Raw genomic sequence first — 25,293 nt, 5'->3', positions numbered from 1 at the left:
GGCACCCACCCTGGCCCCGTGTCACCTACCCTGGCCCCATGTCACCCACCCTGGCCCCGTGTCACCCACCCTGTCCCCGTGGCACCCACCCTGGCCCCGTGTCACCCACCCTGGCCCCGTGTCACCCACCCTGGCCCCGTGTCACCCACCCGGGCCCCGTGTCACCCACCCTGGCCCTGTGTCACCCACCCCGGCCCTCTCCTGGCCCCGTGTCACCCACCCGGGCCCACTCCCGTGCCCGCTGCTTGGTGCGCACGGCGCTGCGCTCCTCGGCATAGAGCGCGCCGATGAAGGCGCCGATGGAGGTGCCCCCCACCAGGTCGATGGGGATCCCCGACTCCTCCATGGCCTTGATGACCCCGATGTGTGAGCAGCCCCTGCCGGGAGAAAAACGGGATGGACCCGGGAGAAAAGTGGGATGGATTGGGGAGAAAAGTGGGATGGATTGGGGAGAAAAGTGGGATGGATTGGGGAGAAAAGTGGGATGGACCGGGGAGAAAAGTGGGATGGATTGGGGAGAAAAGCCGGATGGACCGGGGAGAAAAGTGGGATGGATTGGGGAGAAAAGCGGGATGGATCGGGGAGAAAAGTGGGATGGATTGGGGAGAAAAGCGGGATGGATCGGGGAGAAAAGTGGGATGGACCGGGGAGAAAAGTGGGATAGATTGGGGAGAAAAGTGGGATAGATTGGGGAGAAAAGTGGGATGGATTGGGGAGAAAAGTGGGATGGATTGAGGAGAAAAGTGGGATGGATTGGGGGGAAAAGTGGGATGGATTGGGGAGAAAAGTGGGATGGATTGGGGAGAAAAGCGGGATGGACCGGGGAGAAAAGTGGGATGGATTGGGGAGAAAAGTGGGATGGATTGGGGAGAAAAGTGGGATGGATTGGGGAGAAAAGTGGGATGGATCGGGGAGAAAAGTGGGATGGATTGGGGAGAAAAGTGGGATGGACCGGGAGAAAAGCGGGATGGATTGGGGAGAAAAGTGGGATGGACCGGGGAGAAAAGTGGGATGGACCGGGGAGAAAAGCGGGATGGATCAGGAGAAAAGTGGGATGGACCGGGGAGAAAAGTGGGATGGATTGGGGAGAAAAGCGGGATGGATTGGGGAGAAAAGTGGGATGGATTGGGGAGAAAAGTGGGATGGATCGGGGAGAAAAGCGGGATGGATCAGGAGAAAAGTGGGATGGACCGGGGAGAAAAGTGGGATGGATTGGGGAGAAAAGCGGGATGGATTGGGGAGAAAAGTGGGATGGATTGGGGAGAAAAGTGGGATGGATCGGGGAGAAAAGTGGGATGGATTGGGGAGAAAAGTGGGATGGATTGGGGAGAAAAGCGGGATGGATTGGGGAGAAAAGTGGGATGGATTGGGGAGAAAAGTGGGATGGACCGGGGAGAAAAGTGGGATGGATTGGGGAGAAAAGTGGGATGGACCGGGGAGAAAAGGGGGATGGATTGGGGAGAAAAGTGGGATGGACCGGGGAGAAAAGTGGGATGGATTGGGGAGAAAAGTGGGATGGATTGGGGAGAAAAGCGGGATGGATTGGGGAGAAAAGTGGGATGGATCGGGGAGAAAAGTGGGATGGATTGGGGAGAAAAGTGGGATGGACCGGGGAGAAAAGCGGGATGGATTGGGGAGAAAAGTGGGATGGATTGGGGAGAAAAGTGGGATGGATTGGAGAGAAAAGTGGGATGGATCAGGAGAAAAGTGGGATGGATTGGGGAGAAAAGTGGGATGGACCGGGGAGAAAAGCGGGATGGATTGGGGAGAAAAGTGGGATGGATTGGGGAGAAAAGTGGGATGGATTGGGGAGAAAAGTGGGATGGATTGGGGAGAAAAGTGGGATGGATTGGGGAGAAAAGTGGGATGGATCGGGAGAAAAGTGGGATGGATTGGGGAGAAAAGTGGGATGGATTGGGGAGAAAAGTGGGATGGATTGGAGAGAAAAGTGGGATGGATCAGGAGAAAAGTGGGATGGATTGGGGAGAAAAGTGGGATGGATTGGGGAGAAAAGTGGGATGGATTGGAGAGAAAAGTGGGATGGATCAGGAGAAAAGTGGGATGGATTGGGGAGAAAAGTGGGATGGATTGGGGAGAAAAGTGGGATGGATTGGGGAGAAAAGTGGGATGGATTGGGGAGAAAAGTGGGATGGATTGGGGAGAAAAGTGGGATGGATTGGGGAGAAAAGTGGGATGGATTGGGGAGAAAAGTGGGATGGACCGGGGAGAAAAGCGGGATGGACCCGGGAGAAAAGTGGGATGGATTGGGGAGAAAAGTGGGATGGATTGGGGAGAAAAGTGGGATGGATTGGGGAGAAAAGTGGGATGGATTGGGGAGAAAAGCAGGATGGATTGGGGAGAAAAGTGGGATGGATTGGGGAGAAAAGCGGGATGGATTGGGGAGAAAAGTGGGATGGATTGGGGAGAAAAGTGGGATGGATTGGGGAGAAAAGTGGGATGGATCGGGGAGAAAAGTGGGATGGACCGGGGAGAAAAGTGGGATGGACCGGGGAGAAAAGTGGGATGGACCGGGGAGAAAAGTGGGATGGATTGTGGAAAAAAGTGGGATGGATTGGGGAGAAAAGCGGGATGGACCGGGGAGAAAAGCAGGATGGATCGGGAGAAAAGTGGGATGGATTGGGGAGAAAAGTGGGATGGATTGGGGAGAAAAGTGGGATGGACTGGGGAGAAAAGTGGGATGGATTGGGGAGAAAAGTGGGATGGATTGGGGAGAAAAGTGGGATGGACCGGGGAGAAAAGTGGGATGGATCGGGGAGAAAAGTGGGATGGATTGGGGAGAAAAGTGGGATGGATTGGGGAGAAAAGTGGGATGGACCGGGGAGAAAAGTGGGATGGACCGGGGAGAAAAGTGGGATGGATTGGGGAGAAAAGTGGGATGGACCGGGGAGAAAAGTGGGATGGATCGGGGAGAAAAGTGGGATGGATTGGGGAGAAAAGCAGGATGAATTGGGGAGAAAAGTGGGATGGATTGGGGAGAAAAGTGGGATGGATCGGGGAGAAAAGCGGGATGGATCAGGAGAAAAGTGGGATGGACCGGGGAGAAAAGTGGGATGGATTGGGGAGAAAAGCGGGATGGATTGGGGAGAAAAGTGGGATGTATTGGGGAGAAAAGTGGGATGGATTGGGGAGAAAAGCGGGATGGATTGGGGAGAAAAGTGGGATGGATTGGGGAGAAAAGCGGGATGGATTGGGGAGAAAAGTGGGATGGATTGGGGAGAAAAGTGGGATGGACCGGGGAGAAAAGTGGGATGGATTGGGGAGAAAAGTGGGATGGACCGGGGAGAAAAGGGGGATGGATTGGGGAGAAAAGTGGGATGGACCGGGGAGAAAAGTGGGATGGATTGGGGAGAAAAGCGGGATGGATCGGGAGAAAAGTGGGATGGATTGGGGAGAAAAGCGGGATGGATCAGGAGAAAAGTGGGATGGATTGGGGAGAAAAGTGGGATGGACCAGGGAGAAAAGTGGGATGGATCGGGAGAAAAGTGGGATGGATTGGAGAGAAAAGTGGGATGGATTGGGGAGAAAAGTGGGATGGATTGGGGAGAAAAGTGGGATGGATTGGGGAGAAAAGTGGGATGGATGGGGAGAAAAGTGGGATGGATTGGGGAGAAAAGTGGGATGGATTGGGGAGAAAAGTGGGATGGACCGGGGAGAAAAGTGGGATGGATGGGGAGAAAAGTGGGATGGATTGGGGAGAAAAGTGGGATGGATTGGGGAGAAAAGCGGGATGGATTGGGGAGAAAAGCGGGATGGATTGGGGAGAAAAGCGGGATGGATTGGGGAGAAAAGTGGGATGGATTGGGGAGAAAAGTGGGATGGACCGGGGAGAAAAGTGGGATGGATTGGGGAGAAAAGTGGGATGGATCGGGAGAAAAGTGGGATGGATTGGGGAGAAAAGTGGGATGGATTGGGGAGAAAATTGGGATGGATTGGGGAGAAAAGTGGGATGGATTGGGGAGAAAAGTGGGATGGATTGGGGAGAAAAGTGGGATGGATCGGGAGGAAAGTGGGATGGATCAGGAGAAAAGTGGGATGGATTGGGGAGAAAAGCGGGATGGATTGGGGAGAAAAGTGGGATGGATTGGGGAGAAAAGTGGGATGGATCGGGAGGAAAGTGGGATGGATCAGGAGAAAAGTGGGATGGATTGGGGAGAAAAGCGGGATGGATCGGGAGAAAAGTGGGATGGATTGGGGAGGAAAGTTGGATGGATTGGGGAGAAAAGTGGGATGAACCGGGGAGAAAAGTGGGATGGACCGGGGAGAAAGGCAGGATGGACCGGGGAGAAAAGTGGGATGGATTGGGGAGAAAAGTGGGATGGATTGGGGAGAAAAGTGGGATGGATTGGGGAGAAAAGTGGGATGGATTGGGGAGAAAAGTGGGATGGATTGGGGAGAAAAGTGGGATGGATTGGGGAGAAAAGCGGGATGGATTGGGGAGAAAAGTGGGATGGACCGGGGAGAAAAGTGGGATGGATTGGGGAGAAAAGCGGGATGGATTGGGGAGAAAAGTGGGATGGATTGGGGAGAAAAGTGGGATGGATTGGGGAGAAAAGTGGGATGATGGATCCGGAGAAAAGTGGGATGGATTGGGGAGAAAAGCGGGATGGATTGGGGAGAAAATTGGGATGGATTGGGGAGAAAGGTGGGATGGATTGGGGAGAAAAGTGGGATGGACCGGGGAGAAAGGTGGGATGGATTGGGGAGAAAGGTGGGATGGATTGGGGAGAAAAGTGGGATGGATTGGGGAGAAAAGCGGGATGGACCGGGGAGAAAAGTGGGATGGACCGGGGAGAAAAGTGGGATGGATTGGGGAGAAAAGTGGGATGGACCGGGGAGAAAAGTGGGATGGATTGGGGAGAAAAGTGGGATGGATTGGGGAGAAAAGTGGGATGGACCGGGGAGAAAAGTAAGATGGATTGGGAAGAAAAGTGGGATGGATTGGGGAGAAAAGTGGGATGGATTGGGGAGAAAAGTGGGATGGACCGGGGAGAAAAGCGGGATGGACCGGGGAGAAAAGTGGGATGGATTGGGGAGAAAAGTGGGATGGACCGGGGAGAAAAGTGGGATGGATTGGGGAGAAAAGTGGGATGGATTTGGGAGAAAAGTGGGATGGATTGGGGAGAAAAGTGGGATGGACTGGGGAGAAAAGTGGGATGGATTGGGGAGAAAAGTGGGATGCATTGGGGAGAAAAGCGGGATGGACCGGGGAGAAAAGTGGGATGGACAGGGGAGAAAAGCGGGATGGATCGGGGAGAAAAGTGGGATGGACCGGGGAGAAAAGTGGGATGGACCGGGGAGAAAAGTGGGATGGACCGGGGAGAAAAGTGGGATGGATTGGGGAGAAAAGTGGGATGGATTGGGGAGAAAAGCGGGATGGATTGGGGAGAAAAGCGGGATGGATTGGGGAGAAAAGTGGGATGGATTGGGGAGAAAAGCGGGATGGATTGGGGAGAAAAGTGGGATGGATTGGGGAGAAAAGCGGGATGGATTGGGGAGAAAAGTGGGATGGATTGGGGAGAAAAGCGGGATGGATTGGGGAGAAAAGTGGGATGGACCGGGGAGAAAAGTGGGATGGATTGGGGAGAAAAGCGGGATGGACCGGGGAGAAAAGTGGGATGGACCGGGGAGAAAAGTGGGATGGATTGGGGAGAAAAGTGGGATGGATTAGGGAGAAAAGTGGGATGGACTGGGGAGAAAAGTGGGATGGATTGGGGAGAAAAGCGGGATGGATTGGGGAGAAAAGTGGGATGGATTGGGGAGAAAAGTGGGATGATGGATCGGGAGCAGCCCCCGCCAGGAGAGCCCTGGGGAAAGCGGGGTGCCAGGGGGGCGTGGGGACATGGGGACATGGGGGTATGGGGACACGGGGGTATGGGGACACGGGGATATGGGGACATGGGGGTATGGGGACATGGGGACATGGGGATATGGGGATATAGGGACACAGGGACATGGGGATATGGGGACATGGGGACACAGGGACATGGGGACATGGGGACACGGGGACATGGGGATATGGGGACATGGGGATATGGGGATATGGGGACATGGGGACATGGGGATATGGGGATATGGGGACACGGGGATATGGGGACATGGGGATATGGGGACATGGGGACATGGGGACATGGGGACATGGGGACACAGGGACACAGGGACATGGGGACATGGGGACACGGGGACACGGGGATATGGGGATATGGGGATATGGGGACACAGGGACATGGGGACATGGGGATATGGGGATATGGGGACATGGGGATATGGGGATATGGGGATATGGGGATATGGGGACATGGGGATATGGGGATATGGGGATATGGGGACATGGGGATATGGGGACACGGGGACATGGGGACACGGGGATATGGGGATATGGGGATATGGGGATATGGGGACATGGGGACACGGGGATATGGGGATATGGGGATATGGGGATATGGGGACACAGGGACACAGGGACACGGGGACATGGGGACATGGGGTTATGGGGACACGGGGATATGGGGACACGGGGACATGGGGACATGGGGATATGGGGGTATGGGGATATGGGGATATGGGGACATGGGGATATGGGGATATGGGGATATGGGGACATGGGGATATGGGGGTATGGGGATATGGGGATATGGGGATATGGGGACACGGGGACATGGGGACATGGGGACATGGGGATATGGGGACATGGGGATATGGGGACATGGGGATATGGGGATATGGGGATATGGGGACATGGGGACATGGGGATATGGGGATATGGGGATATGGGGACATGGGGATATGGGGATATGGGGACACGGGGACACGGGGATATGGGGATATGGGGACATGGGGATATGGGGACATGGGGACACGGGGATATGGGGACATGGGGACACGGGGATATGGGGACATGGGGATATGGGGATATGGGGACACGGGGACATGGGGACATGGGGACATGGGGACATGGGGATATGGGGAGACTGGGGACATGGGGACACTGGGGACATGGGGACATGGGGACATGGGGAGACTGGGGACATGGGGACACTGGGGACATTGGGACCCTGTCCCTTAGGACATTGGGGACACTGGGACACTGTCCCTAGGGACACTGGGGACACGGGGACCCTGTCCCTGGGGACATTGGGGACATGGGGACACTGTCACTGGGGACATTGGGGACACTGGGACACTGTCAATGGGGACATTGGGGACACTGGGACACTGTCCCTGGGGACACTGGGGACATGGGGACACTGGGGACACTGGGGACATGGGGACACTGGGGACATGGGACACAGGGACAGGCGGACATGGGACATGGAGACACAGTGACAGGGGGACACGGGGACAGTGGTGTCCCACCTGGCTCCGCCGCCGCCCAGCACCAGGGCGATGGTGTTGCCGGTGAGGACGCGCGCCAGGCGCGAGAAGTCGCTGTGCCGGTCGGCGCTCTTCTCAAACACCTTCTCGTACATCTCCCGCTGCGGGGCCGCGGGGACAGAGCCGGTGACGCCACCGGTGGCCACCCCACCACCAGGGAAGGACCGTAACCCGGGGATGGAGGTGACGCTCACCAGCTTGGCGGGGCTGCGGCGCGAGAAGACGCGGCGAGGACAGCGGATGTGCAGGTGGCCCGAGCACCAGCTGCGCATGTTGAGCCACTCGACGGTGCGCGCCGGCCCGGCGCCGTCCTCGCGGTGCAGCAGCACCAGCTGCTTCAGCGCCCGCACCGCCGTGTTCTCCAGCATCTGCTCCAGCTGCGGCGGCACCGCCGCGAGGCCGTGTCACCGCCGTGGTGGCCAGGACACGTCCCCGTGGCGGGTGTTTGATGTCCCACCTCGCCCAGGGCGGGCTCCTGGTCGCCCAGCCCCACGATGAGGACGCAGTCGGCCTGGCGGATGCAGCGCAGCGTCCACGGCGTCAGCGTGCAGTCGGTCTGGTAGAGGACAATGCGGTGGAGGTCCTCCTGCTGCGCCAGCCACCCCGACAGGCGGTACTCCTGGATGCTGCCGCGGTCACCAAGCGGTCAGTGGTGGCCGTGCCGCCCACCGCGCCGCCCACCGCGCCGCCGGTACCTCTCCAGAGCCGAGGAACCCAGGCGGGCGCGGATGATGTCGCTGGTGAGGAGCAGCGTGGGGCCTGCGGAGGTGGGGACGTGGTCATGGCCGTGCCGTGGTCACCACCGTGCCGTGGAGGCTGTGGTCACCACGCCACGGTCACTATCGTGCCGTGGTCACCATATCATGGTTGCCACCATGCCATGGTCACTCTCGTGGTGCCCACCACCTCCAAGACCGCCCTGTGGGGCTGCAACCATCACCACCCCAGGTCTCCAGGTCTCCAGGCCATGGTCACCACCGTGCCATGGTTGCCACCAGGTCACCATCGTGCTGTGGACACCATGCCATGGTTGCCACCATGCCATGGTCACTTTCATGGTGCCCACCACCTCCAAGACCGCCCTGTGGGGCTGCAACCATCACCACACCAGGTCCCCAGGTCACCAGGTCTCCAGGCCATGGTCACCACTGTGCCGTGGAGGCTGTGGTCACCTCCACGCCCGGGTCACCACCGTGCCACGGTCACCATCAGGCTGTGGTCACCGTGCCACAGGGCCAGAGTCACCACCGCGCTGTGGTTGCCATGCTATGGTTGCCACCATGCCACCGTGGTGCCCACCACGGCCAGGACCAGGACCGCCCTGTGGGGCTGCAACCATCACCACCACAGGTCACCAGGTCTCCAGGCCATGGAGGCTGTGGTCACCTCCACGCCCGGGTCACCACCACACCATGGTCACTGTCATGCTGTGGTCACCGTGCCGTGGTTGCCACCATGCCACCATGCCCACCACGGCCAGGACCGCTCTGTGGGACTGCAACCATCACCACCCCAGGTCACCAGGTCTCCAGGCCATGGTCACCACCGTGCCGTGGAGGCTGTGGTCACCTCCACACCCAGGTCGGCACCACACCACGGTCACCATCAGGCTGGTTGCCACCATGCCATGGTCACTTTCGTGGTGCCCACCACGGTCAGGACCGCCCTGTGGGGCTGCAACCATCACCACCCCAGGTCCCCAGGTCTCCAGGCCATGGTCACCACCGTGCCATGGTTGCCACCAGGTCACCATCATGCTGTGGACACCATACCATGGTTGCCACCATGCCATGGTCACTTTCGTGGTGCCCACCACCTCCAAGCCCGCCCTGTGGGGCTGCAACCATCACCACACCAGGTCACCAGATCTCCAGGCCATGGTCACCACCATGCCATGGTTACCACCAGGTCACCATCATGCTGTGGACACCATGCCATGATTGCCACCATGCCATGGTCACTCTCGTGGTGCCCACCACCTCCAGGACCACCCTGTGGGACTGCAACCATCCCCACCCCAGCTCACCAGGGCACCGTGACCCACGGTGACCATCGGTGGTCGCTCACCGATGGCGTTGAGCGCGTGCTGGAGCTCCAGCGTGAAGGCCGCCATGGGCACCTCGTCGCACACGGGCAGCACCGCCACCGTCGCCAGGTTGCTGGTGGGGTTGATGGGCTCCGAGCTGGTGGCCACGCCCAGGCCAGACCCTGGTGGACACGGAGGAGTGGACACGCCGCTCTGGGGACGGCCACCAGCCCCGCAGGGACCACCCCAGTTGTCCCCAGGTTCTACCTGCAAAGGGCCCGCGGAGCTGCTGGAGGTTCCCCAGGATCTTCTGGCTCAGGAGGTGGATGAGGCGGGTGACCACCTGTGGGGACGGGGACCAGGACGGCCATCAGACGCGGCAGACGCTCGTCAATGCCCAAGAGAAGTGTCCTACAGCAGTTTTTGGGTGCCACCACCACTGCCCGTCCTTGGAGAGACCTCTGGTGCCACCACTCCCCATCCATGAGAACCTCAGGTGCCACCACCACCACCTATCCTTCAAGACCTCAGGTGCCACCACCACCACCCATCCATGAGAACCTCAGGTGCCACCACCACCGCCACCCATCCCTCAAGACCTCAGGTGCCACCACCACCACCCATCCCTCAAGACCTCAGGTGCCATCAACCCTCACTCTTAGGGACCTCAGGTGCCACCGCTCCCCATCCATGAGAACCTCAGGTGCCACCACCACCACCCATCCTTCAAGACCTCAGGTGCCACCACCACCACCACCCATCCTTCAAGACCTCAGGTGCCACCACCACCACCCATCCCTCAAGACCTCAGGTGCCACCACCACCGCCACCCATTCCTCAAGACCTCAGGTGCCACCACCACCACCACCCATCCCTCAAGACCTCAGGTGCCACCACCACCGCCACCCATCCATCAAGACCTCAGGTGCTACCACCACTACCCATCCATGAGAACCTCAGGTGCCACCACCACCGCACCCATCCTTCAAGACCTCAGGTGCCACCACCACCACCACCCATCCCTCAAGACCTCAGGTGCCACCACCACCACCACCCATCCATCAAGACCTCAGGTGCCACCACCACCACCACCCATCCCTCAAGACCTCAGGTGCCACCACCACCACCACCCATCCTTCAAGACCTCAGGTGCCACCACCACCACCACCACCCATCCCTCAAGACCTCAGGTGCCACCACCACCACCACCACCCATCCTTCAAGACCTCAGGTGCCACCACCACCACCACCCATCCTTCAAGACCTCAGGTGCCACCACCACCACCACCACCCATCCTTCAAGACCTCAGGTGCCACCACCACCACCACCACCCATCCTTCAAGACCTCAGGTGCCACCACCACCGCCACCCATCCTTCAAGACCTCAGGTGCCACCACCACCGCTCCCCATCCATGAGAACCTCAGGTGCCACCACCACCGCCACCCATCCCTCAAGACCTCAGGTGCCACCACCACCACCCATCCTTCAAGACCTCAGGTGCCACCACCACCACCCATCCCTCAAGACCTCAGGTGCCACCACCACCACCACCCATCCATCAAGACCTCAGGTGCCACCACCACCACCACCCATCCCTCAAGACCTCAGGTGCCACCACCACCACCCATCCCTCAAGACCTCAGGTGCCACCACCACCACCACCACCCATCCATCAAGACCTCAGGTGCCACCACCACCACCACCCATCCCTCAAGACCTCAGGTGCCACCACCACCACCCATCCTTCAAGACCTCAGGTGCCACCGCTCCCCATCCATGAGAACCTCAGGTGCCACCGCTCCCCATCCATGAGAACCTCAGGTGCCACCACCACCACCACCCATCCCTCAAGATCTCAGGTGCCACCACCACCACCACCCATCCCTCAAGACCTCGGGTGCCACCACCACCACCACCCATCCTTCAAGACCTCAGGTGCCACCACCACCACCACCCATCCTTCAAGACCTCAGGTGCCACCACCACCGCCACCCATCCATCAAGACCTCAGGTGCCACCACCACCACCACCCATTCCTCACGACCTCAGGTGCCACCACCACCGCCACCCATCCCTCAAGACCTCAGGTGCCACCAGCCCTTCCTCCAACAGCTTCAGGAACTCCTTAATTAAGCTGTTTTTAATTAGAGCCACGGCCACCAGCCAGCGTGGTGGACATCTCGGTGGGACGCCCGGGGGTACCTGCGGGTATCGGCGCTTGATGTTGTTGAGGGTCCCCTCGGGCAGCTTGGCCAGCTCCGTGTCCCTCACCGCGTGCACCGTGGTGGCCCGTGGCTGCCGCGTCAGCGCCTCCACCTGCGCCGGGACGATGGTGGTGGTGGTGAGGACGAAGCCGTGGAGCCACCACCACCACCCGAGGAGGAGGTGGGACCTCCTCAGGTGCCACCGCTCCCCATCCATGAGAACCTCAGGTGCCACCACCACCCATCCATGAGAACCTCAGGTGCCACCGCCACCCATCCATGAGAACCTCAGGTGCCACCACCACCACCACCCATCCCTCAAGACCTCAGGTGCCACCACCATCACCACCACCCATCCCTCAAGACCTCAGGTGCCACCACCACCACCACCCATCCTTCAAGACCTCAGGTGCCACCACCACCACCACCCATCCATGAGAACCTCAGGTGCCACCACCACCGCCACCCATCCTTCAAGACCTCCGGTGCCACCGCTCCCCATCCATGAGAACCTCAGGTGCCACCACCACCGCCACCCATCCCTCAAGACCTCAGGTGCCACCACCACCACCACCCATCCCTCAAGACCTCAGGTGCCACCACCACCGCCACCCATCCTTCAAGACCTCAGGTGCCACCGCTCCCCATCCATGAGAACCTCAGGTGCCACCACCACCACCACCCATCCATGAGAACCTCAGGTGCCACCACCACCACCACCCATCCCTCAAGACCTCAGGTGCCACCGCTCCCCATCCATGAGAACCTCAGGTGCCACCACCACCACCACCACCTCTCCTTCAAGACCTCAGGTGCCACCACCACCACCACCACCCATTCCTCAAGACCTCAGGTGCCACCACCACCACCACCACCCATCCCTCAAGACCTCAGGTGCCACCACCACCACCACCCATCCCTCAAGACCTCAGGTGCCACCACCACCACCCATCCCTCAAGACCTCCGGTGCCACCACCACCACCACCCATCCATGAGAACCTCAGGTGCCACCACCACCACCACCCATCCATCAAGACCTCAGGTGCCACCACCACCACTCATCCTTCAAGACCTCAGGTGCCACCACCACCACCCATCCCTCAAGACCTCCGGTGCCACCACCACCACCACCACCCATCCCTCAAGACCTCAGGTGCCACCACCACCACCACCCATCCTTCAAGACCTCAGGTGCCACCACCACCACCCATCCCTCAAGACCTCAGGTGCCACCACCACCACCACCCATCCTTCAAGACCTCAGGTGCCACCGCTCCCCATCCATGAGAACCTCAGGTGCCACCACCACCACCACCCATCCCTCAAGACCTCAGGTGCCACCACCACCACCACCCATCCTTCAAGACCTCAGGTGCCACCGCTCCCCATCCATGAGAACCTCAGGTGCCACCACCACCACCACCCATCCCTCAAGACCTCAGGTGCCACCGCCACCCATCCATGAGAACCTCAGGTGCCACCACCACCACCACCCATCCCTCAAGACCTCAGGTGCCACCACCACCGCCACCCATCCTTCAAGACCTCAGGTGCCACCACCACCACCACCACCCATCCCTCAAGACCTCAGGTGCCACCACCACCACCACCCATCCCTCAAGACCTCAGGTGCCACCGCTCCCCATCCATGAGAACCTCAGGTGCCACCACCACCACCACCCATCCCTCAAGACCTCAGGTGCCACCACCACCGCCACCCATCCATGAGAACCTCAGGTGCCACCACCACCACCACCACCCATCCCTCAAGACCTCAGGTGCCACCACCACCACCACCCATCCCTCAAGACCTCAGGTGCCACCACCACCACCACCCATCCATCAAGACCTCAGGTGCCACCACCACCACCACCCATCCCTCAAGACCTCAGGTGCCACCGCTCCCCATCCATGAGAACCTCAGGTGGCACCACCACCACCACCCATCCCTCAAGACCTCCGGTGCCACCACCACCACCACCCATCCATGAGAACCTCAGGTGCCACCACCACCACCACCCATCCCTCAAGACCTCAGGTGCCACCACCACCACCACCACCCATCCCTCAAGACCTCCGGTGCCACCACCACCGCCACCCATCCATGAGAACCTCAGGTGCCACCACCACCACCACCACCCATCCCTCAAGACCTCTGGTGCCACCACCACCACCACCCATCCCTCAAGACCTCAGGTGCCACCACCACCACCACCCATCCCTCAAGACCTCAGGTGCCACCACCACCACCACCCATCCCTCAAGACCTCAGGTGCCACCACCACCACCACCACCCATCCCTCAAGACCTCAGGTGCCACCACCACCACCACCACCCATCCCTCAAGACCTCAGGTGCCACCACCACCACCACCACCCATCCCTCAAGACCTCAGGTGCCACCACCACGGGGTGACACTCACCACGCCCACCAGGTCTCCACGGCCGTACTCGCCCACCAGCTCCTTCTTGCCGCTGCCCTTCTGGATGACGGAGCGCAGCCGCCCGTTGAGGACAATGTAGGTGCAGTCCGACTTGTCCCCCTGCCTGGGGACAGCGCTGGTGGCACCTCTCTGGTGGACCTCACCCAGCTGAGGTGGACACCTGGACGTGGCCGCTCACCTGTAGAGCGCCCGGCCGGCCTCCACGGCCATCCAGTCGATGGCGAAGTCCATCTGGCGCACGAAGGGCGACATGCGGGCGGCCACGGTGTGGGCCACGCTCAGCACCACGCTGGGCTGCTCCCGCATGATCCTGGTGGGGACACGGCGAGGTGGTGGCCACCAAATGTCCCCAACCCCACCAGACGTGAGGTGGGGAGTGCCACAGAGAGGAGCAGGGAGGAGGAGGAACCACCAGGATCACGGTGGCCTCGCTCGGGACACGGCAGAATTCCACCCTGGAGGTGGGAACGTTCCCCTGGGAGATGTTGTGGTGGTGGGACCATCCCAGAGATGTGGGACCACCCCGAAGTGATGGGGAACCATCCCAGAGATGTGGGGCCACCCTGAAGTGATTGGGAACCATCCCAGAGAGATGGAGAACCATCCCAGAGAGATGTGGGACCACCCTGAAGCGATGGGGAACCATCCCAGAGATGTGGGACCACCCCAAAGCGATGGGGAACCATCCCAGAGATGGAGAACCATCCCAGAGAGATGTGGGACCACCCTGAAGTGATGGGGAACCATCCCAAGGCAATGGGGAACCATCCCAGAGAGATGGAGAACCATCCCAGAGAGATGTTGGACCACCCTGAAGTGATGGGGAACCACCCCAGAGATGGAGAACCATCCCAGAGAGATGGAGAACCATCCCAGAGAGATGTGGGGCCACCCTGAAGTGATGGGGAACCATCCCAGAGAGATGTGGGACCACCCTGAAGTGATGGGGAACCATCCCAGAGATGGGGAACCATCCCAGAGAGATGTGGGACCACCCCAAAGCGATGGGGGACCACCCCAAAGCGATGGGGAACCATCCCAGAGAGATGTGGGACCACCTGAAGTGATGGGGAACCATCCCAAGGCAATGGGGAACCATCTCAGAGATGGAGAACCATCCCAGAGAGATGTGGGACCACCCTGAAGTGATGGGGAACCATCCCAGAGAGATGGAGAACCATCCCAGAGAGATGTGGGACCATCCCAGAGATGGGGAACCATCCCAGAGAGATGTGGGACCATCCCAAAGCGATGGGGAACCATCCCAGAGAGATGTGGAACCACCCTGAAGTGATGGGGAACCATCCCAGAGATGTGGGGCCACCCTGAAGTGATGGGGAACCATCCCAGAGAGATGGGGAACCATCCCAGAGAGATGTGGGACCATCCCAGAGATGGGGAACCATCCCAGAGAGATGTGGGACCATCCCAGAGATGTGGGACCATCCCAGAGAGATGGAGAACCATCCCAGAGAGATGTGGGACCACCCTGAAGTGATGGGGAACCATCCCAGAGAGATGTGGGACCACCCTGAAGTGATGGAGAACCATCCCAGAGAGATGTGGGACCACCCTGAAGTGATGGGGAACCATCCCAGAGATGTGGGACCACCCTGAAGTGATGGGGAACCATCCCAAGGCAATGGGGAACCATCCCAGAGAGATGGAGAACCATCCCAGAGAGATGGAGAACCATCCCAAAGCGATGGGGAACCATCCCAGAGATGTGGGGCCACCCTGAAGTGATGGGGAACCATCCCAGAGAGATGGAGAACCATCCCAGAGAGATGGAGAACCATCCCAAAGCGATGGGGAACCATCCCAGAGATGTGGGACCACTCTGAAGTGATGGGGAACCATCCCAGAGAGATGTGGGACCACCCTGAAGTGATGTGGGACCACCCCAAAGTGATGGGGAACCATCTCAGAGATGTGGGACCACCCCAAAGCGATGGGGAACCATCCCAGAGAGATGGAGAACCATCCCAGAGAGATGTGAGACCACCCTGAAGTGATGGAGAACCATCCCAGAGATGGGGAACCATCCCAGAGAGATGTGGGACCACCCTGAAGTGATCGGGAACCATCCCAAGGCAATGTGGAACCATCCCAGAGATGGAGAACCATCCCAGAGAGATGTGGGACCACCCCAAAACGAGGTGGGATCCCCGAGGTGACAACGAGCACCACAAAGCGATGGAGATCCACCAGGAGACGATGAGACCACGCCCACACCAGGTCCGAGGACACCAAAGGACACGGACTCACTCGTAGAAGTCGGACTTGGAGATCTTGAGGAAGGTGCAGTCCCGGTTGGCCTTGATGGTGAAGATGAGGGGTTCTCCAGTGAGCACGGCCAGCTGTCCCACCATCTCGCCGGGCTGCGTCAGGAACAGGCACACGTCCTCCTCCTTGTCGATCATGCGCTGGTAGACGTGGAGACACCCCCAGAGCACGAAGTGCAGGCTGACGTCCTGCCAGAAACGCGCCCGGTCACCAGGAGGTCCCACCACCACCACCACCACCACCACCACCCCACCACCACCATGGTGGGTTCTTCTGGTTCTCGGGTTGTTTCTGCTCCAAAACCCACCTGGTCACCCTGGTGTGGTGGACCAAACAATTGTCATGTCCTGTCACCTCCCAAGGTCACCCTGGCATCACCTGAGTGGGATGTCCCACCACCACCACCACCACCACCACCACCACCACCACCCCACCACCACCATGGTGGGTTCTTCTGGTTCTCGGGTTGTTTCTGCTCCAAAACCCACCCGGTCACCCCGGTGTGGTGGACCAAACAATTGTAATGTCCTGTCACCTCCCAAGGTCACCCTGGCACCACCTGAGTGGGATGTCCCACCACCACCACCACCACCATGGTGGGTTCTTCTGGTTCTTGGGTTGATTCTGCCCCACCACGAGGTGATGGTCCTCAAAACCCACCTGGTCACCCTGGTGTGGTGGTGGACCAAACAATTGTCACGTCCTGTCACCTCCCAAGGTCACCCTGGCATCACCTGAGTGGGATGTCCCACCACCACCACCACCACCATGGTGGGTTCTTCTGGTTCTTGAGTTGTTTCTGCTCCAAAACCCACCCGGTCACCCCGGTGTGGTGGACCAAACAACTGTCACCCCACTGTCACCTCCCAAGGTCACCCTGGTATCACCTGAGTGGGATGTCCCACCACCACCACCACCACCATGGTCGGTTCTTCTGGTTCTTGGGTTGTTTCTGCCCCACCACGAGGTGATGGTCCTCAAAACCCACCTGGTCACCCCGGTGTGGTGGTGGACCAAACAATTGTCACGTCCTGTCACCTCCCAAGGTCACCCTGGCACCACCTGAGTGGGATGTCCCACCACCACCACCACCATGGTGGGTTCTTCTGGTTCTTGGGTTGTTTCTGCTCCAAAACCCACCTGGTCACCCCGGTGTGGTGGTGGACCAAACAATTGTCATGTCCTGTCACCTCCCAAGGTCACCCTGGCATCACCTGAGTGGGATGTCCCACCACCACCACCACCACCATGGTGGGTTCTTCTGGTTCTCGGGTTGTTTCTGCTCCAAAACCCACCTGGTCACCCTGGTGTGGTGGTGGACCAAACAATTGTCATGTCCTGTCACCCTCCCAAGGTCACCCTGGCATCACCTGAGTGGGATGTCCCACCACCACCACCACCATGGTGGGTTCTTCTGGTTCTCGGGTTGTTTCTGCTCCAAAACCCACCCGGTCACCCTGGTGTGGTGGTGGACCAAACAATTGTCATGTCCTGTCACCCTCCCAAGGTCACCTTGGCATTGTCTGAGTGGGATGTCCCACCACCACCACCACCATGGTGGGTTCTTCTGGTTCTTGGGTTGTTTCTGCCCCACCACGAGGTGACGGTCCTCAAAACCCACCCGGTCACCCTGGTGTGGTGGTGGACCAAACAATTGTCACGTCCTGTCACCTCCCAAGGTCACCCTGGCATCACCTGAGTGGGATGTCCCACCACCACCATGGTGGGTTCTTCTGGTTCTTGGGTTGTTTCTGCCCCACCTCGAGGTGATGGTCCTCAAAACCCACCTGGTCACCCTGGTGTGGTGGTGGACCAAAAAATTGTCATGTCCTGTCACCTCCCAAGGTCACCCTGGCATCGTCTGAGTGGGAGGTCCCACCACCACCACCACCACCATGGTGGGTTCTTCTGGTTCTTGGGTTGTTTCTGCCCCACCACGAGGTGACAGTCCTCAAAACCCACCTGGTCATCCCGGTGTGGTGGTGGACCAAACAATTGTCACGTCCTGTCACCTCCCAAGGTCACCCTGGCATCGTCTGAGTGGGATGTCCCACCACCACCACCACCATGGTGGGTTCTTCAGGTTCTCGGGTTGTTTCTGCTCCAAAACCCACCCGGTCACCCCAGTGTGGTGGTGGACCAAACAATTGTGATGTCCTGTCACCTCCCAAGGTCACCCTGGCATCACCTGAGTGGGATGTCCCACCACCACCACCACCACCACCATGGTGGGTTCTTCTGGTTCTCGGGTTGTTTCTGCTCCAAAACCCACCTGGTCACCCCGGTGTGGTGGTGGACCAAACAATTGTCACGTCCTGTCACCTCCCAAGGTCACCCTGGCATTGTCTGAGTGGGATGTCCCACCAGCACCACCACCACCATGGTGGGTTCTTCTGGTTCTTGGGTTGTTTCTGCCCCACCACGAGGTGACGGTCCTCAGAACCCACCTGGTCACCCTGGCGGGCGATGACCGTGCCGCCCTTAGCGTGGTGGAGCAGGACGCGGTTGTTGAGGAGAGAAGGGTCCTGGAAAGGAGAACGGGACCATTTGTGGGGTCACCACGAGGGGATGGGATGACCAGGAGGCCATGGAGGTCACCATGGAGGTCACCATGGAGGTCACCATGGAGGTCACGGGGACAGAGAATGACCAGGAGGCCATGGAGGTCACCATGGAGGTCACCATGGAGGTCACCACAGAGGTCACGGGGACAGAGGATGACCAGGAGGCCATGGAGGTCACCATGGAGGTCACCATGGAGGTCACAGGGACAGAGAATGACCAGGAGGCTGTGGAGGTCACCATGGAGGTCACCACAGAGGTCACAAGGACAGAGAATGACCAGGAGGCCATGGAGGTCACCATGGAGGTCACCATGGAGGTCACGGGGACAGAGAATGACCAGGAGACCATGGAGGTCACCATGGAGGTCACGGGGACAGAGAATGACCAGGAGGCTGTGAAGGTCACCATGGAGGTCACCATGGAGGTCACGGGGACAGAGAATGACCTGGAGGCTGTGAAGGTCACCATGGAGGTCACCATGGAGGTCACCATGGAGGTCACGGGGACAGAGAATGACCTGGAGGCTGTGAAGGTCACCATGGAGGTCACCATGGAGGTCACAGGGACAGAGAATGACCAGGAGGCTGTGAAGGTCACCATGGAGGTCACCATGGAGGTCACGGGGACAGAGAATGACCAGGAGGCCATGGAGGTCACCATGGAGGTCACCATGGAGGTCACAGGGACAGAGAATGACCAGGAGGCCATGGAGGTCACCATGGAGGTCACCATGGAGGTCACAGGGACAGAGAATGACCAGGAGGCCATGGAGGTCACCATGGAGGTCACCATGGAGGTCACAGGGACAGAGAATGACCAGGAGGCCATGGAGGTCACCATGGAGGTCACCGGGACAGAGAATGACCAGGAGAGGCTGTGAAGGTCACCACGGAGGTCACCATGGAGGTCACGGGGACAGAGAATGACCAGGAGGCCATGGAGGTCACCATGGAGGTCACCATGGAGGTCACGGGGACAGAGAATGACCAGGAGGCCATGGAGGTCACCATGGAGGTCACCACAGAGGTCACGGGGACAGAGAATGACCAGGAGGCCATGGAGGTCACCATGGAGGTCACCATGGAGGTCACGGGGACAGAGAATGACCAGGAGGCCATGGAGGTCACCACAGAGGTCACAAGGACAGAGAATGACCAGGAGGCCATGGAGGTCACCATGGAGGTCACCATGGAGGTCACGGGGACAGAGAATGACCAGGAGGCTGTGAAGGTCACCATGGAGGTCACCATGGAGGTCACAGGGACAGAGAATGACCAGGAGGCTGTGGAGGTCACCATGGAGGTCACCATGGAGGTCACAGGGACAGAGAATGACCAGGAGGCCGTGGAGGTCACCGTGGAGGTCACCATGGAGGTCACCATGGAGGTCACCATGGAGGGCACAGGGACAGAGAATGACCAGGAGGCCATGGAGGTCACCATGGAGGTCACCATGGAGGTCACGGGGACAGAGAATGACCAGGAGGCCATGGAGGTCACCATGGAGGTCACCATGGAGGTCACGGGGACAGAGAATGACCAGGAGGCTGTGAAGGTCACCATGGAGGTCACCATGGAGGTCACGGGGACAGAGAATGACCAGGAGGCCATGGAGGTCACCATGGAGGTCACCATGGAGGTCACAGGGACAGAGAATGACCAGGAGGCTGTGGAGGTCACCATGGAGGTCACCATGGAGGTCACCATGGAGGTCACGGGGACAGAGAATGACCAGGAGGCTGTGAAGGTCACCATGGAGGTCACCATGGAGGTCACGGGGACAGAGAATGACCAGGAGGCTGTGAAGGTCACCATGGAGGTCACCATGGAGGTCACGGGGACAGAGAATGACCAGGAGGCCATGGAGGTCACCATGGAGGTCACCGGGACAGAGAATGACCAGGAGGCCATGGAGGTCACCATGGAGGTCACCATGGAGGTCACCATGGAGGTCACCATGGAGGTCACAAGGACAGAGAATGACCAGGAGGCCATGGAGGTCACCATGGAGGTCACCATGGAGGTCACGGGGACAGAGAATGACCAGGAGGCTGTGGAGGTCACCACGGAGGTCACAAGGACAGAGAATGACCAGGAGGCCATGGAGGTCACCATGGAGGTCACGGGGACAGAGAATGACCAGGAGGCCATGGAGGTCACCATGGAGGTCACCATGGAGGTCACCATGGAGGTCACCATGGAGGTCACAAGGACAGAGAATGACCAGGAGGCCATGGAGGTCACCATGGAGGTCACCATGGAGGTCACGGGGACAGAGAATGACCAGGAGGCTGTGGAGGTCACCACGGAGGTCACAAGGACAGAGAATGACCAGGAGGCCATGGAGGTCACCATGGAGGTCACGGGGACAGAGAATGACCAGGAGGCCATGGAGGTCACCATGGAGGTCACCATGGAGGTCACGGGGACAGAGAATGACCAGGAGGCTGTGGAGGTCACCATGGAGGTCACCATGGAGGTCACCATGGAGGTCACGGGGACAGAGAATGACCAGGAGGCTGTGGAGGTCACCATGGAGGTCACCATGGAGGTCATCATGGAGGTCACCATGGAGGTCACAGGGACAGAGAATGACCAGGAGGCCATGGAGGTCACCATGGAGGTCACCATGGAGGTCATCATGGAGGTCACCATGGAGGTCACCATGGAGGTCACAGGGACAGAGAATGGCCAGGAGGCCGTGGAGGTCACCATGGAGGTTACCATGGAGGTCACGGGGACAGAGAATGGCCAGGAGGCCGTGGAGGTCACCATGGAGGTCACCATGGAGGTCACGGGGACAGAGAATGACCAGGAGGCCATGGAGGTCACCATGGAGGTCACAGGGACAGAGAATGACCAGGAGGCTGTGAAGGTCACCATGGAGGTCACCATGGAGGTCACAGGGACAGAGAATGACCAGGAGGCCATGGAGGTCACCATGGAGGTCACCATGGAGGTCACGGGGACAGAGAATGACCAGGAGAGGCTGTGAAGGTCACCATGGAGGTCACCATGGAGGTCACCATGGAGGTCACCATGGAGGTCACCATGGAGGTCACAAGGACAGAGAATGACCAGGAGGCTGTGAAGGTCACCATGGAGGTCACCATGGAGGTCACAGGGACAGAGAATGACCAGGAGGCCATGGAGGTCACCATGGAGGTCACCATGGAGGTCACGGGGACAGAGAATGGCCAAGAGAGGCTGTGAAGGTCACCATGGAGGTCACCATGGAGGTCATGGGGTCAGAGAATGACCAGGAGGCCATGGAGGTCACCGTGGAGGTCACCATGGAGGTCACGGGGACAGAGAATGACCAGGAGGCCATGGAGGTCACCATGGAGGTCACCATGGAGGTCACAGGGACAGAGAATGACCAGGAGGCTGTGAAGGTCACCATGGAGGTCACCATGGAGGTCACGGGGACAGAGAATGACCAGGAGGCCATGGAGGTCACCACAGAGGTCACGGGGACAGAGAATGACCAGGAGGCCATGGAGGTCACCATGGAGGTCACAAGGACAGAGAATGACCAGGAGGCCATGGAGGTCACCATGGAGGTCACAGGGACAGAGAATGACCAGGAGGCTGTGGAGGTCACCATGGAGGTCACCATGGAGGTCACGGGGACAGAGAATGACCAGGAGGCCATGGAGGTCACCATGGAGGTCACCACAGAGGTCACAAGGACAGAGAATGACCAGGAGGCCATGGAGGTCACCATGGAGGTCACCATGGAGGTCACAGGGACAGAGAATGACCAGGAGGCCATGGAGGTCACCATGGAGGTCACCATGGAGGTCACAGGGACAGAGAATGACCAGGAGGCCATGGAGGTCACCATGGAGGTCACCATGGAGGTCACAAGGACAGAGAATGACCAGGAGGCCATGGAGGTCACCATGGAGGTCACAAGGACAGAGAATGACCAGGAGGCCATGGAGGTCACCATGGAGGTCACCATGGAGGTCACCATGGAGGTCACGGGGACAGAGAATGACCAGGAGGCTGTGAACGTCACCATGGAGGTCACCATGGAGGTCACGGGGACAGAGAATGGCCAGGAGAGGCTGTGAAGGTCACCATGGAGGTCACCATGGAGGTCACGGAGACAGAGAATGACCAGGAGGCCATGGAGGTCACCATGGAGGTCACCATGGAGGTCACAGGACAGAGAATGACCAGGAGGCCATGGAGGTCACCATGGAGGTCACCGGGACAGAGAATGGCCAGGAGGCCATGGAGGTCACCATGGAGGTCACCATGGAGGTCACGGGGACAGAGAATGACCAGGACACCATAGAGATTGGAGAGCACCATGAGAAGATGGGAACCCACCACAAACTGATGATTGGAGACCACCCTGAGAACATCGGGACCACCTCAAAACGATGTGGAACCACCATAAACGTGACTAAGACCAGCACAAAGCCACCGGGGACCATCAGGAACCCACCAGGAACCCATGGTGACCCCACAAAACCTTGTTGCCCTCACCTCGACCTTCATGAGCTTGATGAGCTCCTGCTTGGCCTCCTCGAAGATGTCGCTGGTCTGGCGGCCCTGGTAGGGCCCGAAGGGACACGTCCCCGTGGTTGTCCCCGTGGTTGTCCCCGTGGCCGTGTCCTCCTCGCAGGAGATGTAGTGGTAGATCCCCGAGGGCTGCTCCTCCAGCGTCACCGACTTGCGCTCCTTGGGCTCCTGGGCCACCTGCGGGGGGTTCGGGTGGGATTTTGGGGGAATTTGGGTGGGATTTAGGATGGGATTTAGGGGGAATTTGGGTGGGATTTGGGGTGGGATTCAGGGTGGGGATTAGGGAGAATTTTGGTGGGATTTGGGGTGGGAATTAGTGGGAATTTGGGTGGGATTTGGGGTGGGAATTAGTGGGAATTTGGGTGGGATTTGGGGTGGGATTCAGGGTGGGGATTAGGGAGAATTTGGGTGGGATTTAGGGGGAATTTGGGTGGGATTTAGGATGGGATTTAGGGGGAATTTGGGTGGGATTTGGGGTGGGATTTAGGGGGAATTTGGGTGGGATTTGGGGTGGGAATTAGTGGGAATTTGGGTGGGATTTAGGATGGGATTTAGGGAGAATTTGGGTGGGATTTTGGGTGGGATTTTGAGTGGGATTTGGGTGGGATTTGGGGTGGGATTGAGAGTGTGATTTTGGGTGGGATTCAGGGTGGGAACTAGTGGGAATTTGGGTGGGATTCAGGCTGGGAATTTGGGTGGGATTAGTGGGAATCAGGGGGAATTTGGGCTATGATCTGAGGTGAGATTTGGGTGGAATTCAGCACGGAACCCCCCCGTACCTGCCCGAAGGCGCCGCTGCTGTCCTCCTGCAGCGACACCGAGATGCGCCCGCGCTCGTAGGCCATGTCGAAATCGGAGCGCGGACCCTTCTGGATGCCTGGGCGGGGTCACGGGGGGTCACCAAACCGGGACAAAGCCACCCTTGGGTGACAGCCACACCCTTGGCAGGGCCAGCACCCACCAGAGATGTCCACGGGCATGGAGATGCAGCGGCTCAGCGGCGGCGCCGGCGCCTCCAGGCTGGCGGTTTTCATCAGCTCGGCTGCGGGATGAGACCCCAACCCACCAAAACCTCAAAACCTGAGCGTGGAGACCCCAGAAATGCTCAAGGTGAGGGTCTCAGGACCTTCCCGGCGCCTCACCGGTGTCCCGGCCCTCGTCGGCGCTGCCCAGGCCGCGCTTGCCGTGCCGGACGGGGCTGGTGCGGGCGGCGTGGCCGGGCTGCGGGAAGAGCCGCAGGGGCTGCATGTCCTGGAGGTTTGGGGACATCAGGGGGACATCAGGGGGACATCAGAGGGGCTGGACATCAAATCCAGCCCTCAGGAACCCCCCAAATTTCATCCCGAACTCACGTGGCTGAAGAGCTCGTTGGTCAAGCCCAGGTAGTTGTGCAAGGCCAGGAAGGTGACGCGCTGCAGCCGCACCATGATGATCTGGGGTGGGGGACACCAGGCCACCGTGGGACCGCTGCCACCCCCAGGGACCTCCCGGGGGTCCCCCAGAGCTCGGCTGACCTGCACGACCCTGACCAGGCTCTCGGGGTACTTCTCGAAGACGGCCGAGAAGGCCTCGACCGGCAGGCGCAGCACGGTGGAGTCGACGGCGGCGCGGGCGCACACCGTCCGGTACGGCCGCTGGTGGCCCTGGGGACACCGCGGGGTCAGGGGACACCACGGGGCTTGGGGACAGCTGAGGACTGGGGAAGGTCATGGGTGGCACTGGGGTTTTGGGAGGTTGGGTTTGGGGTGGTCACGGGTGGGTTTGGGGTGGTCACAGTTGGGTTTGGGGTGGTCATGGTTGGGTTTGGGGTGGTCACGGTTGGATTTGGGACGTTCCCA

At 59.4% G+C, this 25,293-nt stretch overlaps 1 protein-coding gene across 4 annotated transcripts in view; it reads right to left on the bottom strand.

Moving 5' to 3' along the window:
* The window catches only part of PNPLA6 (patatin like domain 6, lysophospholipase), a 62,369-nt gene that overhangs the window by 17,665 nt on the left and 19,411 nt on the right, over positions 1 to 25,293 (bottom strand). For all 4 annotated transcript variants that reach the window (XM_072919747.1, XM_072919745.1, XM_072919748.1 and 1 more), the window contains 18 exons: positions 24,970 to 25,098; positions 24,808 to 24,888; positions 24,598 to 24,706; positions 24,417 to 24,497; positions 24,235 to 24,332; positions 23,420 to 23,632; positions 18,803 to 18,880; positions 16,338 to 16,543; positions 14,248 to 14,379; positions 14,049 to 14,172; positions 11,624 to 11,737; positions 9,686 to 9,761; positions 9,460 to 9,600; positions 8,088 to 8,151; positions 7,850 to 8,018; positions 7,587 to 7,769; positions 7,375 to 7,493; positions 221 to 377 (listed from right to left, as the gene is read on the bottom strand). In XM_072919747.1, coding sequence (XP_072775848.1) covers positions 221 to 377; positions 7,375 to 7,493; positions 7,587 to 7,769; positions 7,850 to 8,018; positions 8,088 to 8,151; positions 9,460 to 9,600; positions 9,686 to 9,761; positions 11,624 to 11,737; positions 14,049 to 14,172; positions 14,248 to 14,379; positions 16,338 to 16,543; positions 18,803 to 18,880; positions 23,420 to 23,632; positions 24,235 to 24,332; positions 24,417 to 24,497; positions 24,598 to 24,706; positions 24,808 to 24,888; positions 24,970 to 25,098 — 2,274 coding nt within the window. The remainder of the gene's footprint in view (positions 1 to 220; positions 378 to 7,374; positions 7,494 to 7,586; positions 7,770 to 7,849; positions 8,019 to 8,087; positions 8,152 to 9,459; positions 9,601 to 9,685; positions 9,762 to 11,623; positions 11,738 to 14,048; positions 14,173 to 14,247; positions 14,380 to 16,337; positions 16,544 to 18,802; positions 18,881 to 23,419; positions 23,633 to 24,234; positions 24,333 to 24,416; positions 24,498 to 24,597; positions 24,707 to 24,807; positions 24,889 to 24,969; positions 25,099 to 25,293) is intronic.

The sequence above is a fragment of the Taeniopygia guttata genome, chromosome 30 (genome assembly GCF_048771995.1).
Source record: "Taeniopygia guttata chromosome 30, bTaeGut7.mat, whole genome shotgun sequence".
Lineage (NCBI taxonomy): Eukaryota > Metazoa > Chordata > Aves > Passeriformes > Estrildidae > Taeniopygia > Taeniopygia guttata.
The sequence above is the reverse complement of the archived record's forward strand: the minus strand, read 5'-3'. Positions and strand labels throughout refer to the sequence as shown.